General features: G+C 38.7%; 1 protein-coding gene across 1 annotated transcript; it reads left to right on the top strand.

Moving 5' to 3' along the window:
- The first annotated feature begins 8,375 nt into the window (after nucleotides 1–8,375).
- dio2 (iodothyronine deiodinase 2) lies at nucleotides 8,376–13,729 on the top strand. The gene is made up of 2 exons (XM_067478975.1): nucleotides 8,376–8,938; nucleotides 10,667–13,729. The coding sequence occupies exons 1-2, from the start codon at nucleotides 8,714–8,716 to the stop codon at nucleotides 11,255–11,257; spliced, it is 816 nt and encodes a 271-aa protein (XP_067335076.1). The 5' UTR covers nucleotides 8,376–8,713; the 3' UTR covers nucleotides 11,258–13,729.
- The last annotated feature ends 3,565 nt before the right edge of the window (nucleotides 13,730–17,294 follow it).

The following is a 17,294-nucleotide window of genomic DNA, read 5'->3' on the forward strand; positions in this document are numbered from 1 at the left end:
CGGTACACTGAACCGTGCCCAAGCATGCACCAGAGGGACCACACTGGTTAAATGAACCAGTTTGCATATTGTGGGCACGCTCTCAGTTTACTTTTTTCGCAGTCTATCTGTTTCAGATATTATCACACCATTAAATGTCCACTGTCTGCTGTTATTAGCACCAGAGTTACGGGCCAGTAGTTACGGACCTGCTCCGCTTGCTAGCAGGCTCAGTGAGCAGCCAAATTACCACAGAGCTTGCTGGTATAAACAGTGCTAAAAGGAACTAGGTGGGCTACTGAACCATGACAGTGGAATGAAAAAACTTGATTCGGCTGTTTAATCACTCTCCCAACTTTGTTAAATTGTTGCATTGTGTCCAAAAAAACAGCATTAACAAAGTAATCCCAACACAAATGCCCCTAACATACCGTAAATGCCAGTGTTATGTTAAATAAAAGGGGCAACCTCAGGATTTGTTCAGACATCCAGCCGTTGCAATGATTTTTTTATTTGATTTTTCACTTTGAATTTGTTTTTTAGCATTGCATCAAAAAGAATCAACATTTTGCACATTACCTTCCCACATTTCTACATTACATACGTTTGTCAGTGTAATGGGCCTGGTGGATTAATGGCTAAAGCATTTGGTTGGAATGCAGTAGGCGGCGGGATTGAATCCCACTCAACCCGGGTGTGGCCCCCGCCCAACCTCGGTGCCGGTCCCGAGCACGGACCAAATGATAGGGTTGCGACAGGAAGAGCATCCTACGTAAAAACTCATGTCAGATCAAGGTGTGCAACACGTTCTGTATGACGTGCGACCCCAGAAGGGACAAGCCGAAAGCCACTGTCAGTGGAAATGTGTTTGATTTGCAGTCACATGACTAAATAAATGCGGTAAATGCTCAACTAAACCCGCAGCAAAGTAGAACCGTAGCTAAAACACTGGCAACCTTTTGTGAATGAACTCTTTAATTGCAGCCTCACTGTTTTGTAACATTACATAAGATTATGCCACCTGCACAGACTTACTCACTGTTACATATTTGCCTAGCTGAGGGTCGGGGTGATGGGGGTGGTAATAGAGTCCAGCACACTGTGTCACATTTATTGATTTCTTTTTTCCAAGCCCAGTCTCCTGTATACACACTCTGGTCCTCGTATCCTCTTTTCTGTCAGTCAATGGACACGAAAGCAGGAACACAATAAAGTAGTTTGCATTAAATTACTGTAACAACTACTGCGTCAATTTATTCCGTAGGTAAAAGTAACTACAACTAAAAATATCAACATGGGGTTGAATCAGCCCATATCTGTGTTCAAGGATCAGCCCATCTAACATTGCATAATCTCACTCTGTCAATAAATCCTGCATGCTGCTCCCGGCTCTTGTAAAGGAAAAGTCGGTTAAGTCAGCAGTCAGTTATATCCCACTTGTAATTGTGTACTGAAGGACTTGATGAATAATAAATAATATTGTAGTAAATTTGTTCTTAATAAATACCAGTATCAAAACCAATACCAAAAGGATTTTTGGAGTTTAACGGTTTGGATCATATTTATCTTCCCAACGTAAACAGACGTTTTTATTAATAACTATATAACACACAATGTAATACTCACTTAAATTACCACAGTGCCAATCTTCTTGGTGAAAGTATATAAATATGACAAGTCTCTTGTTGGACTAATATGGCCTGTTTATTGAGTATCCACCTGACATTGGTATATGGAGGCCTGTGCTGTAGACCATTCAAGTTAATCCATTCACAGAATATATGCTCTACTGAGAAGCTGGGTCATACCTGGAAATGAAAGTTGGCAAAGGAGAAAGTGATTTTAGTTCTTTAATATGGGGTAAAAAAAAAAAAAAAAAAAGGGACCTCCTGGCTGTGCTGTGTTTTTCTGAAATCCTTTTGTGAATGCTTGTTAAACTGAATCAAAACCTTCTTTGTAGATCCACAGCTGATAGAGGGTGATGAAAGACTACAGGAAAGGAGAATGAAGGGAGCTCCATGGAAAAGGAAAAGGTTTGATGAGAGTCATCACGATTGTTCCAGTGCTTGAAGTAGAAAAAAAAGTGCTGCTAGTCCCATGTTCACACACTGCAGTCTGTATCAGCCAGCGTCACCAAATGATACATTCTGAATTTCTAAGTCTAATAAAAGATACTACGAGATATTACTGATGTTCACAGCATAACTTCAATTAATTAGCAGGACAACAACTTGTCAAACTATTAATTTTATACATAAACATAAAATCAGTGTTTCTCCTAGGATTTTATTCAGCAGTGCTCTGCAAACATCTATGAGCACGCAATGCTTGAAAACCCCCTCTCATCCCTAAAATTCTTACATAACAGGGTTATTCGTGTTTGCCTTGTCATGTGTGTGTTAATTTAGGAGGAGCTTTTGACACCTTAATGAGCTCTGGAGGCCCAGATAACTGTAGTATGAATGAAAATCCCACAACCCAAAATGAGTCAAAAGAGGTTTGACCCAACACAAGCAGAACATGATTCTTTCAATATCTTAATTAACCTAAAATCAAATTTATCAGTATCACACATAACACGACATTGTCGATTTGAAACTGTTTCATGTGGGATACATTTCTGTTTTTTTACTTTAATAACATTCAGCAGCTCAGGTGGTTTCCTGACTTTCCTGCTCAGTATCACTCTGAGGAACAACTTCTATTTGTAATTTGTAATTTGTGAATTTTATGAACATCTGAATTAAACGGCAATTACACACGATGCAAGTGTCCTTGTCCTTATGACATCTATTGAGCTGAACCCACTATTTTTCTGTTCACTTTTGTAACTTTCTCCACGTTCCTCTGTTGTAACCATCCAACAGTGTATCAAACATGCACAGTGTTAATTACAGCAGCTGTGTAATGTCATGTGGATACAGGTTATAGGAGCTGTGGATTTACTTTCAAGTGAACTGAAACTAGTGCATCAACAAATTCAACATTTGAAAGGTTATATAAAATGACCGTAGACTAATTTCTATAACTATGACATGTCATTCTTTATGGAATATCTTTTCACTGAACTCAGTGCCCTCACCATTGCAGTGATCCCTGCACTGTTTACCACTAGTTACTGTAGCATGAAGGGTGCTTTTGTTTTAAAATCTGCATAGCATGAGTGGGTAGCAATTTGATAGTTGCTCAAATAAAACCCAAATGAATCCCAGGTTTTAGCATATGAACATCATTTCCGAGTTTGCATATGGAAAGATGCTTGTGAGAAGTGCCAGTATGTTAAAGTGGAAATTACAGAGGGAAATATGATCACTATTAGGTAAGTGAGTCCCTACAATGCGACATATATGATACATGCACATGAGCACATACATGTCTCACAGAAAACTGTACATGGAAATGTTTGACATGATTTATGTGTGATATAAAACCTGAATATTATTATGGATATAGAAGTTATGTTAAAGGTTAGGAGCAATATTGAACTGAATAAATCGAATTTAATTCTAAACAACTCATCAAAGTGTAAAAAGCTATATAATGTGTATCTAACTATTTAACAGGAAGCACAAAAATTGAAGAAATTCAGTAAAAAGTCTTTGATGTGCACCAATTCATTACACATTACATTACAGGAAAAATGTCATCATTTTCATTGTTTATGAAAGCGATAAATCGTATAAATGACACACTTTGCAAGAGAATAGTAATTTTATTAATAAAACTAATTTACTGACATTTGTCTGAAGAAGCCATAAAGGAGTTTGTTGTTTATAGACAGCTTTTTGAATGCAAGTCGCTGTGCTTAGTGCAAGTTACAAGATGAGTCCTGTTCTTCCTTTTTCCCCAACAATCCCAAACTTTGCACATAGATTTGTGCAAGACTGACATCATCCACACCCAGGACGATCGAAGGTAAAGAAATAAAGAATGAATTTTGTGGAATTAAGGTTTGTAATCCAAAAATTCTAGGAAAACAGACTTTAGCATGAGATCTAATATACCTGCTTCTACTGTGGGCAATAGTTTTAGTCGTACATTTCCACATCTTTCAGGAGTGACACAAAAGTAGTATCTGAAAATGCAGTTTACTGAAAACCCTTAAGCCTTATTTTTATTTTTTAAATACTGGAGGCAACTCGAAAACGAGCCTGTTGTCTAGATTTTAATTGGCAGGTTCTAATCAAACATTTGTGATAGAAAAAGTGCACTAAAATATGCTAGAGGTACATTTGCAATCCAATGTCTTAAGACTTAAGGAGTCGCATGAGTCCAAATGTTGGGCAAAACCATGGACAAGACCACCGGGCCAACACAGACAGACAACCATTCACACCTACTTAATTTAGAGTTAATTAACCTACGATGCATGTGTTTGGTCTGTGGGAGGAAACTGGCAGTACATGTTAACAAGTTCAGCTCTTTTATGAACAATATTTACAGACTTTTTCACATTTTAAACAAATCTAATACACACACGAAAACCATCTCCTCATTATACTATCTCTAAATCCAGAACATGGCTAAGCTTATTTGTTAAAAACAGTTCATTGTGTTCCTGACAAAAAATGTGGGATCTGCATTTTTCACTTAAAGTTAACAAACGCCACCACTTTATAATGTTTTGGAAAAAACATGAAACTACTGTTCCAAACCAGTGGTTGGTGGCGGGGTGTCGCCATGCTTTAAGTTATTTTTTTTTTTTTAGATCTCTGTGTCTGATATCTGATATTTTGGTGGACAAACACATATTGTCTGGTAACATTCCACTGATATTTCCAATACCGACGTATTTTAGAAACGTAATTTAAAGGAGTCAGAGTTGTTGGATTCTAGCAAACCAGTAACAGCTTGCTGTTCATGACCACAGACAGAGCCAGTAATTTTGCAATGTGTCTCATGTGTTTAACCCACGGCATGTCGATACAGGCGAGACGGGGACATGTACTGTATTTGGAAAATAATTTGTACTGTGTATATTAGATTAGATGTTTGATTTATTTATATGTTCAGTGTTTCCTATTTTCACCAAAAGCCTGAAGAAAACAGATAGATAGATAGATTCAACCACCTTGAAATCTATATTTGCTACAAACTGTGTAAATATTTCCAAGTTTGTTTAGTGGTACACCAATGCCATGTGCCATGTGGAAATACACACCACCAAGGTTCCATTGCCTGCACCCAGTAAATAGGCCAAGGTTGGCAGCCATTGATCCCAACCACAATGACAACAGGCTATTACAAAAAAAAAAACATGAATGAACAAATGTTGTAAATTTCCAAGTGATGACATCTTTTACAACTTGTAAAAACAACTGTACAAATTTGAATTTGATGTTTCAGAAAAGTTGGCACAGGGGTGCGCACACACACACACACACACACACACACACACACACACACAGAAAGCAGGTAATGAGCTTCTGACTATGGACATAATAGCAGGAATTCTGACAGATACAGGATGCTTGGCGTTAGCGTACTTTAACTTACCAAGATACACATGCAATAGGCTAAAGAGTCACATACACACCTGCACACACACACACACACACACACACACACACACACACACACACACACACACACACACGGTAAAACTTACCAAATGCTATCAGATGTCCAAAGAACTCTGGAGAACGTTAGAATTAAAAAAATAAAAGCACACAGATGTGAAGTCGTGATCCCTTCAAAAGCTCTGGATTAAGGTGGATTTTCAAAACAAATGTTTCAGACAGTGTATCAGGGGTCATAGGGTTAGCCAGATTTTCAAAGTAAAACATACATACACACATCTTTTATTACGTAACATTTTTACCCCATTATGTTTATTATGCTATTATTCCAATTTGTCATGCTCTTTCAGCTGATCCCTTAAAAAAATGTGGTTTACCTTCCAGCCTCCCGACCAAACAATGTAGTGCAGGCAGCCAGCAATCTCACTGCAATCACTTCCGAAATTGCATTGTCTGGTTAAACAAAATAATTACAACTTTACATTTGGAAACATAGGGAGTGTTCACTAAAAGTGGGCGAACAGCGAAAGTGGGACGTTTCAGCATTGTTTCTGTGTGAAATCATTGTTATGGGTGTGGTTGAAAGCCAAACAGAAAGTAGTTGGCCCGTGTTCAGGCAAAGTGAAGAAGCAAATGAGTTGGACGCTAAAAGATGTAAACTTTTCCTCAGTAGCTTTGGCTCAGTTCTTCAAACATCACCATCAGCCTCTAAGCTCCACATGCATTTGTCCAAACAGTTTATACATTAGCAGTTTTGTCAGACAGACAAAGAAGCACCTCCATTTCTCACTAGTATGTGAAAGCAGTTTTATATTCCTACAATACATTAATTCACACAATATAAAGCAGTGACTGTGTAAAACGGAGGGAAAACTGATACTGACACAACCCAACAGGTTACAGTAAATGTACAGGAAAAAATATGAACTGTGAAAAACAACTTTTCCAACTAATGCGATTGATATCACAACACAGAATCACACACTCATCCTCAAACAGGCTGTTGACCTGGTGTATAGTGTTTACCTGACCAGGTTCCTCCATGTTTAGAAACTGTGTCATGATCTAGAAATGTGTTTGCTGATTGTCGCTCAAATCATAAATTTCACATCTAAGTCAACTTTACAGCACATCATTAGTTCATGCTGAGAACTCTCCAAAGGTGAAGTTCAACTTTCATCGAACTCATTTATCAGTTTAACAGAATGTATATACAGTCGTCTTGGAAAATATACACACCCACTCACTTTTAACCCCTTTTAATGCAGTATACATTTATTTTGAAATTGATTTTAAGAAAAATACCATGGAGAAACATTCCTGTGTTCATTGCTTTGGGAATTCATAACAGTTGGGGGCTTGACATATTTTGACAGTTGTATAAACTAATGTGCGTGTGACGATGTGAAGAATGAAATGGTTCTCAAATGTTTAACAGAGAAGCAGCTCATCTCTGCTGAACCAAAGAACACGTAGAATTGATATTTGTCCAAACTGTGGACTAAATGTTAAAGACACTAAACATAAAGAAAACGGTTTTGCAAAATGCCATCTTCACCATGACTCTTCTTGAAAATCAGACACAATATACTTTTCAACCTCAGCGCAGTCCATTTTATAATGAGGTCAGGCTCACAGAAAGCAGCAGTGATTCTGGATCTTACTCTTGTGTATGCAGAGACATGTTTGCTGACAATGGTTGTCAGAGGGACAGTGATTTTCAATCATGTGCTGCCTAAAGGTCGGAAAAATCACTATTGCTTTTTGGCCCTGTCTTTTTGTGTAGAGAGATTTGTCCTGATTTTGTGAAGGTTTCAGTGATTTTGTGAACCCTAGATCATGGAAGGTGTTGAACATTTTGGACATGTGATGAACTTCACCCGTATCCTTAGGTTCTCTGAGATGTTCTTGTTCTACCCAATCATGACATCAACCTGTTGCTAATACACTTTTTTTCTCCAGGTGATTTTTAGCATTTATTTGATTCAATTCCTCTTTATTTATACATAGCGCCAATTCACCACAAAGTCATCTCAAGGCACTTTACAGAATAAAGTCCGGACAATACAAGTCTGTACAGACAACCCAACAATTCCCCTTTGAACAAGCCCTAGGCACCAGTGGAGAGGGAAAACTCTCTTTAACGGAAGAAACCTCCAGCAGAACCAGGCTCAGGGTGGGCGGCCATCTGCCTTGACCGGTTGGAGAGAGAAAACAAAAGAAGCATTACACAACTTTCCAGTCTTTTGTTGCCCCGTCTCAACTTTTTTTAAATGAATATGTTGCTGTCATTAAATTCAACAAGACCAAATATTTTTCAAGAAGCAATTCTATTTCAATACTTTATGTTGCCTTTTCACTATTTACAATTAAACTAGGTTTTTAAGTTTTTTTTTTGTAATTGTTAAATTATCATTTGACTTCCATATTTTAACAGAATTGCCCAACTTTTCTTAAAATGGACTTTGTATTTTGATTGGGCTTGTCCCACATTTGCTGAAGGTGTCAGGACTCTTTTCAGGTCAAATGGATGTTTAAAGAAGCATTAAAACATAGGCCTAATTAATGTTCGTGAGTATATTTATTATTGTATTTGCCATTGCGTGACGCATCACAAATGCATAGTCCTACATAATTAACCTGGGGCAGACACCTGCACGCCTGTAAAATAAGAAACCCAGTGCTAAAGCAAAAAGCTCTCTTAGGGTTACAGGATGTGTGTTGGTTTTATTCTTTCCCCACATGGTCACAAGCAAAAAACAAGGGAAAAAACACAATAACAGGAAAGAAAAACGTGGAGCTGAAGCTTTGTTCGATCACTGCGCGCACAGAGCCGAGGGAGGAGAGGAAGGAGAAGGAGGAGACAATGAAAGCAGCGCTGCATCTGACGTCAGAATCTCACTCCAAAGATAAGTGGGAGGCTTGCAAAGAACTTACAATGTTCGTCCTTTTAACAAGAGTATCCGAGTCCAGCGGCGCGGCGTCAGTGCGCACATCGCTGAGTACCTGGGGGGGGGATTGAGCTGAACGCGGAGGCCGCTTTCCAACGCACACCTGGTACACCTTTTTCACTTTGTGCTCAAAGTCTTGGAGCACTCCATGGAGCAGAGTGGAAACTATGCGGAGAGCCACTGAGAGCTCCGACACAGCCGTGCGCGTAATGAGCGACCGCCTGAAGTGATTCGCCTGCGGACGAACAAACGCAGAATAAGGAAATGGGAATGGCGAGTGAGGACCTGCTTGTGACACTCCAGATACTTCCAGGCTTCTTTTCCAACTGTCTGTTCCTCGCCCTGTACGACTCCGTGGTGCTGGTGAAGCGCGTTGTGTCGCTGCTCAGCTGCTCCAGCTCCGCCGCGTCCGGAGAGTGGCGCCGCATGTTGACATCAGCGGGGCTCCGCTCCATCTGGAACAGCTTCCTCCTGGACGCGTATAAGCAGGTAAAATTGCTGCTGATCAGTCACTGTTGTGCTCACAGGGCTTTGAATTAAACCACATCCCTTCATACACTGACAGACGTCTAAAAACTGTACTTTAAACATGACAGTGTCCACATCCTTTTAACCTAAGGGCCAGTTTTTCAGCAAAGTGCCGGTGGTCGTGGTTTTTTTGGCATTGTCTTCATGAGTACACAGCAAAACTCGTTTTTCCAGTTAGAGTGTGTGTGTGTGAGAGAGAGAAAGTTGGGAGACAGGGTGGGTCAGCCTATTAAATCTCTGTTCTGGCCCCTCCTGCTGCCGGTGATCACCTATACAGTATTAATGTTTTAATGTATAAATGGAGCCATGTCCATACTTGCTCTCAGTAAAGCAACCTGTTCTTTGCAGCTTTACTCACATTATCCCTTTTCACCGAACTTGTCCAACACACAATTTGCATTTATGATAATGCAGCCATCAGTACTAGCACAGTAGATGTGTACGCTTGTTGTTTCTATCCACAGTTACTTGTAATGAACAACACTTAACAATCATTTAGGTATTTTAGACGGATCAACTGGTTTGGCTAAAAATAGTGGTTACCAATGCATCTGATTTGGAATGATGCACGGCACCTATCTTTCCGTGTACTGTCCTCAAACAGGGTAACGGGTTAGGCTGGTGGGAAGACTGGGGCGCTCATTTAAAGCAGGATAGCTCCAATGTACCACCCTGCTTTTTTAATCAGCTGGGTATTTTTAAACATGAAAGCATTTGATCATTGTTATGAATCCAAAAAAAAAAATTTAAAAAAAATGCAGCCTTATGTATTACATGGAATAATATCAGGAAATAACAACCACAATGACACAACAGCTACAGTATTTATGGTTCACCTAAATGTATCCACACTGCTGCATGAGTCTGCGTGCTTCCTCCAGCCACTCCCAGCCATCTGCAACCATCTCTTCTCTTTATTATTCACCTAATTACCAACAGGCAATTCATGTTGGGTGTTTGTGAAAATCCTGAACACCCGCAGACACACACACACACACACACACACACACACACACACTTGGTGCCTCAGATGATGTCATTGCCTTGAGCATGTTTTTAGAGGGGAAGACATGTGGATTATTTAAATGTTTCATATGTTGTGAGAAGGTGACGTACTTCCTCTGATGGCAACTTATTGCTTCAGATTGAGTCCATTCTGCATTTATTTACAATCATAAGCCTACTTAGTGGGTAACAAGCAGGTCAAAAGGCTTTGCTGCGGTGCCACCCCAATACACACTTCCAGCGGCACAGCATTGTATATGTGAAATTAAAGTCAGAAACTTAAATGAAATCAAAGCATTGATTTTTATATGCAATGAAACTCTTCCTTTGCCTTGCACTGTGAATGCTGTTAAAAAATATGTCAAAATAGGTCAAAAGGTAGGTGACCAAAAATATGCATCAATCTCACTGGGCTGAGGAGGATGGGAACCATTATTCTGGGGAAAACATGACTCCATACTCCATATAATAAAGATTTGGTCATTAGCTTGTTTCTGAGCTTATTTTGTCAGATATAATATGACCATCGCCCGACCGGCCGTTTTATGACATTGTCAGACACAATAGTATGCACAGATTGGCAAAGTAGAAAAAATATTACATCAATGACCTGATCAAAAATGAAGGCAAAGCCCATCTTATTTTTCAGTAAATGATATTTGTTTTTATTATTATTATTATTAGGTGAAACTGGGCTGTGAGGCGCCCAACTCCAAAGTGGTGAAGGTACCTGATGGCCCTTGGTGTAGCAGCAGTTTCACCAACATGATTAATGTTCCACCTGATGCCAGGATCCAAATTGGGAATGAGTGCCGCCTTCTGGATTTCGAGTCATCAGATCGCCCCCTGGTGGTCAACTTCGGCTCAGCCACCTGACCCCCCTTCATCAGCCACCTGCCCACTTTCCGGGAGTTGGTGGAGGACTTCAGCGATGTGGCTGATTTCCTGTTGGTATACATTGATGAGGCTCACCCGTCCGACGGCTGGGTGGCCCCCACTATGGGCTCTTGCTCCTTCAGTGTGAGGAAGCACCAGAACCTGGAGGAGAGGATGGGAGCAGCACGCAAACTCATTGAGCAGTTTTCCTTGCCGCCGCAGTGTCAACTGGTGGCGGACTGCATGGACAACAATGCTAATGTGGCGTACGGCGTTTCCAATGAACGCATTTGTATAGTGCAAGAGAGGAAAATTGCTTACCTGGGTGGTAAGGGGCCCTTTTTTTACAACCTGAAGGATGTGCGGCAGTGGCTGGAACAGAGCTACGGTAAACGGTAGGCAAAGTGGATGACAGGCAGAGACAAGGAAGTGCCCTTCAATCCAGTTGGGAAATCAGATTTTGCCAGTCGTGCTTACACAAAATAAAACCAAGTTGTATGATGGTGATCTCATCTGCCAAAAAGCTGCAGTGATTTTCCATTATTGTGGCGCAACTTCTTTTAGTTTAGAAATCTGGCCAAACTTCTGCCCAGCAGTCTATTTGAACTGGGATGAAGCTTTTTATAGTCTATGCTGATGGTTATCTAGGATTCTGGCTGATGGGGAAACAGCATATGAAGTTGCCTGCGTTTGCTGCTATTAGGATTTTCATTATTTAAAATTATAAACCAAATAACCCTGATAGGGAGGAAATTACAAGGTTCTATTTTTCTAAGTATGTTTTATAAAGGAATTGGTCTGTAATTTATAGAAATGTTAATATTTGGATGTGTGTGTGGTCATGTTTTTATGCACTATGTCAACAACTGAATTGGACGTGTGGTCTTTCTTTACACTTCTTTCATTCATGCAGCACATACTGACCATTGTTCACCATCTGATGGCTCGATGTACTTCTTGTAGTTTTATAGCATGTGCAAAAACATCAACCATATAGAACATTTTTATGATACTGAATCATAAGCAGATTTATTGTGGCTTTTTTTTAATTGTTATTTTTATTTTTTACAAGACCTTGCGATGAATGATATATAGTCTAATGATACTAACAGATAATGAAAATAGATGATTTCATCCATGGACATGGATCAGATACTCACATCTCTCAGTATACCTCCCCCACCACCACACGTACGTTTATCAACCTGGTTTCTTTGTCACCACGGTTTCAAAATAAAAAAGGGGAAGATGAAAAGATGTAACCCACACCCAGCCCTAATGAGGTTTCCACATAGTGGCAGGTACCAACAGGCCCAAATAGTTCCCATAGTTGTGAGTTTAATATTTCGATTATTTGTTATTAGAAGTTGCGAACGCCTAATAAATCTGTCTTTTTATCTCCCCCCCCTTTCACTCCTGCCTTCCCCTGCGGTTTGCCGGGTGACTGACTGATCAAACATTGCTACAGCAATCGAGTCAGACACCTTGATTGCACACAGCTAATCTCTAATTTATTGAATTTCATGACCTGAAACCAATTGGTTTGATTTGATTCAGTTTTGTTTTATTAAAGGGGGGGGGGGTGAGAGTTTAGAGATTGACATTCACCCCAACACTAAAAGTCAGTTTTCAAAAAGCCCCAGTAAGTCTTCTTTGATTCAGTAAATGCACACAGGCACAGTAAAAGACTGCATTCATGGCATTTTGTCTCCAGCAGTGAGGGGAACCATGTAGGCATCCTTTTACATTGTGGAGTACCACAGCTCTATCTCCATGCATACGCCACTACTAAATTGTTATGCAAGATTCATTTAGTATGAAACACCATTGCTTCCTGGATTGTTGTCATTTTTGCACAGAAGGCATAGGATTGGTCAGTGAAGGTGGTTGACCTATAAACCTTTCTACAGACAAAAGTGCCTAAATGGAATCAGAAAATCATTTATGATAAAATGCAATAAATATTTTACACCCTTGGCAGATGAGGCCATTACCATTTCTTTCAATGGGACAGGACAGGGTTTATTATATAAGAGGGTTAAGGCCACTATCATTTTTTTAAAAAATGTGTCTTGTTTCCTAAATTCCGATTTAGTTTTTCTCAATATTCGGACCTTTTGTATTCAACATTTCCAATTTTTTTCTCTCAGACTTATGACTTCAAAATGAGAATTCTGACTTTAAGTGCCAAATTCTGAGGGTTAAAAAAAAAGAAATTTGGAAAAACCCCCATAGTGCTGCAGGAAAAGTCAACATTTGGAGAAACAAAAAGTCAAAAATACATTTTTTTTATAGTGGCTATAGTCCTCTACTTATTTGCTAAAATACTGAAAAACTATTTTTAGTTAGCGTTAATTTTAGACACAGTTAATGGAAAGAACATTGGTTATAAGGTCAGTGAATCAAGTATTTAATGAAACCTGATGACTTGATAACTTATGTCTTAAACAAAACTTAACATTTTAATGTAGATGTCACCTCACATATGAGTTTTGATATTTTGTTAACATAAAATTGAATGTTTAAATATTGAATATTTAAGTATCATAGCATTCAAGCTTCATAACACAAACAGATGGTTTTGTTCTGGTCCCAGTGACAAGGGTGTGGAAATGAAAACCTTTGACGAAAGAGTCCCTGACTCAGTCTTTGGTTGGATAGTGAAGTGCACCTAGTCATTGAGACGCAGCACAATTAAATCGTTCATCATCAGTCTCCTAAATCTACTTGTGTCTCTGTAACTCATCCAGCAAACTCTGTTATCAATTTCTCATACTGGGTATTTTTTGTTTTAAATTAGTGATTAGTGCAATGTTTTATTTTTCTAAGATGTCAAAGGAGAGAAATAAAGGTGAATGTTTGCTGCAGGAACTGTCTCGTATCATGTCTTTATGTCCTAAAAGGATATTATATGTCAGAGAGCGAAAATACAAACACACAAATAGTTTTCAGTGGTGAAAGTAAAAAACAACTGTAGGAGTCGTCAGGGCAACTGTCTAAGCAACTCATGGTACAGTTGAACATTATCGATTGTCAGTGTTTCTTTATTTTATTTCATTTAACCATATTTAGTTTTGATTTTCTCTGCTTGTTGCACACTCATCGCCCCAAGATGTTCCCTGTAATTTCATATAAGGGGAAAATATCTCTCATTTGAAAACTATGAGTAAAGAAGAAATCACAATTGTCAACTAATGACAACAATAAGGGCTTTGAAGTTTTGTCCGATTACATCAGGAAACATTTCAAGCACTAACACTTGTAATTCTCTTTTGGGGCGCATCTAAAAAATTAGGGGCAAGAGTTGGGAATATGTAACCCAAAATGAGACTACTTGCTGAGTGGCTTGGGTTGGGGGCAATTACCTTTCTTGTTTGCACATGCGTAGAACAAATTAGGTAGTGATATACCACCTATGGAGTCCCCTGAAAAATACTACAATATAATAAAGTCTATGGTATGTGCACTACTGACAGTGTTAAATGAGTGAACAAGGGGATTGTTTTGGACACAGTTTGTGATTTGTTGAAGGTTATCACAAGGTTGTCTCTATCCTCTGTTTAGCCATTTAAGACTTTTTCAGATGAATCTATTGGTCCATTTATGTTAATATATGGTTATGAGGTTAGAGACTCCCCTAATAGTGGTTAAAGGGAAGGATTATCAAACCGTTATCAGCCAGGAATGTTTTTGACTCTGCTCTTAAAGCTGGGTTGCTGTCAGCATGTGAGGTCCCTGGTTAAAACATTGCTAGTTCAAAGGCTCATGTGAAAGTGAGGTAAAAAGAAAAGGGGGGGGGGGGGGGGGGGCAGTGCAGATAACCTTAGTGTTGATGTTGCCGTGTGACCACAGTGTCTTCAAGCATGTTTGGGTGAAATGATTTCCCAGATGCGACCATGGCATCACTCAGTCCACCCATTTGGCCCCAGCTGCATCATAGATGGATTGTCATGATATTTGATACAGACATTTAATGTTTTGTGAGCTTTTATCTGGCACCGTTGTCACATTTTCAAGCACTTTGGTGTATAAATCAAACAATTGATTTCCATTACAAGGAGCGCAGTAGCCTAACAGTTCTTGCCGTGTTGAATGCAATCACACCTTTAGGAATGTTGTCTCAGAATTGTCTCAAACAATTTGTCACATATTTGCCCTGCCTGCTTGTTTTTCACCTATGGCTGCCCAACCTACTGCTGATTACCTGGATCAGGTGTGTTAAGTCAATCAGAAGCTCGAAAACACCATCTTAAATGAGGGTGTAGTTTGGGAAAATGTCTTTGATTGAACTTCTGATTGACTGAACACAACTAATCCAGTCAATCAGAAGTGGGTAGGGCAGCCATAGTTGAAGAAAAACAGTACAGCTGAACACAAATTATTAATTATAGTCGGACCAGAGTCATTGAAAACAGTGTGAAATGTGGTTACACATGACCATTGTGTCTTAAGGTGCATTCGCACTACTGGTTAGAAATTGCTGGGTTCTGGCAAAGTAGAAGTTCTGTGAATCTATGGTTTTGATTTTGCTTATTTACGTGCTCTTTAATTACTTTAAGGTTGATTTTTTGACATATCTGGCCGACACACCAACAATGTTGGCAATGTCCTTTTACAGGCCATTCTTGTTTCTGTTCCAGTAACTCTTAGTTTTGTTGTCATGCAAGTCAGGGAGTAAACTCACTGTCTACTTCAGCTTCTCGTCTTGCTGTTGCTAAAGTCCATCACATTAATGTGCAGAAATTCGTATCAGCAAAGTAATACAGCTGGGCCAACTCTCTGTTTTAATTAGACTGCTTTGATGCACAGTTAATAATTTCTTTAAGCAGTGATCTCTGGCCTCGTGTTCAGATATTACACATGTATCAGAACATGAAGGTGGTAGGCTCTGATAAATAAGAAACTATTCAGTATGAAGCAATGAGAAATGAATAACTGTTCCATACTATTCACAGCGCTACCCGTTGAACTGAAGAGATTCTTATCATGGTAATCATATTATATTGGAGATTACATGTGAATATTTCTGAACCTTGAGCCTAATAATGATTGTGGTATAGCTGGAAAGACATTTTAAGATTTTAAAAGTGGGTTGAACGTTAGAGAAACACTTGAAGCACCATTTTTAGAGAATTTTAGAGAAATATTGTTTTTTCATTTCTTTCCATTTAATTTAATATTTATGCCAAATATTAAACATTTAAGTCAAGAAGCTTTTTTTAAATGCAACCAAAATGATATTATATTTTGTCCACAGCTGCTGTCAAATTAGTTTTGTCACTGCCACATTACAGCCAGATACAGTTTGTTAAATATATTTCTGTAAATATGTAACAATACATTGTTAACCTGTTACTACCTAAAGCAAGGTAAACCATCTTATGACATGTCATATTGCAAACTTAGTGACTCTTTTCTCAACTGCAAATGTTATTTTATCAGAAATTATTGAAAAAATACTCCTTAATAAATAAATTAAAATAAACAAAAAATTAAAATAAGCTTTGATTTACTCGTTTTGCCCTGATGATGGTGATGCAAACATTTTGTTTCTGTGCTTCTTTCTTTTTTGTCATACGAGAAAGGCGACATTTTAAAACATGGTTTAAAACGTGGTTTTGGCCACGAAAAATAAAAATCACAAGTTTGAAAGAAAAAATACCCATGAACCCAAACAACCCTTGAGAATAAATCATCACCAATAAAATCTCAATAAATATTGAGATGCAAAATTACACACAACAAACAAAAGAACATTTTATCCTTTAAATGTCAGGCGGATTGTTATTTTCTATTTCAAACCAATACTCAAGCTTGTTACGTTACACTATTTAGTAGCTTTCGTGCCTTAATCTGGTACATGTATTGTAGCCATGTCATTTTGGGCTACGATAAAAAGATCTAGCATTCACAGTTCCTTTACACTAACAGTGACAAATCCCTTAATGTCAGTGGAAACCCAACATAGTTGCTAAGTGCCACTGCTGTACCTTTTTACTGAAGGGATCCACTTACAGTGTGATAGTTGGGTCACCTGACTAGGTTTCCAACTTGGAGAAGACAACAGGGCAGCCTGGAATCCATTCCTCCTCACTGGCTTCAAACCTCAGTATCAAGTAGAAAGGTGTTGATCAGGTCTCGTTTGCCATCTGGACCAATACGAGTTATTGTGTCCTAATTTCAAGTTTAAAAATAGGGCTCATCATTTTAAAATTCCAATGTATCTCTATCAATAGGCTTTTCTTAACAAGCTGCCTACACAGTTTAACCTTCAGGCCAATGGAAAATCCCAAATTACAATTTATGTAACTGTGTGTATGGATGACACTGTGCATGACACAAGGCTGACAGGTTCAACCTGATTGAAACCATTTTTTTTTTTTAACCATGACGGTTTTATAACCTTAACTGTGTCTAATAACCAAGACTCTGCAAC

Source organism: Channa argus, chromosome 16 (assembly GCF_033026475.1).
Source record: "Channa argus isolate prfri chromosome 16, Channa argus male v1.0, whole genome shotgun sequence".
In the NCBI taxonomy this organism is placed as follows: Eukaryota; Metazoa; Chordata; class Actinopteri; order Anabantiformes; family Channidae; genus Channa; species Channa argus.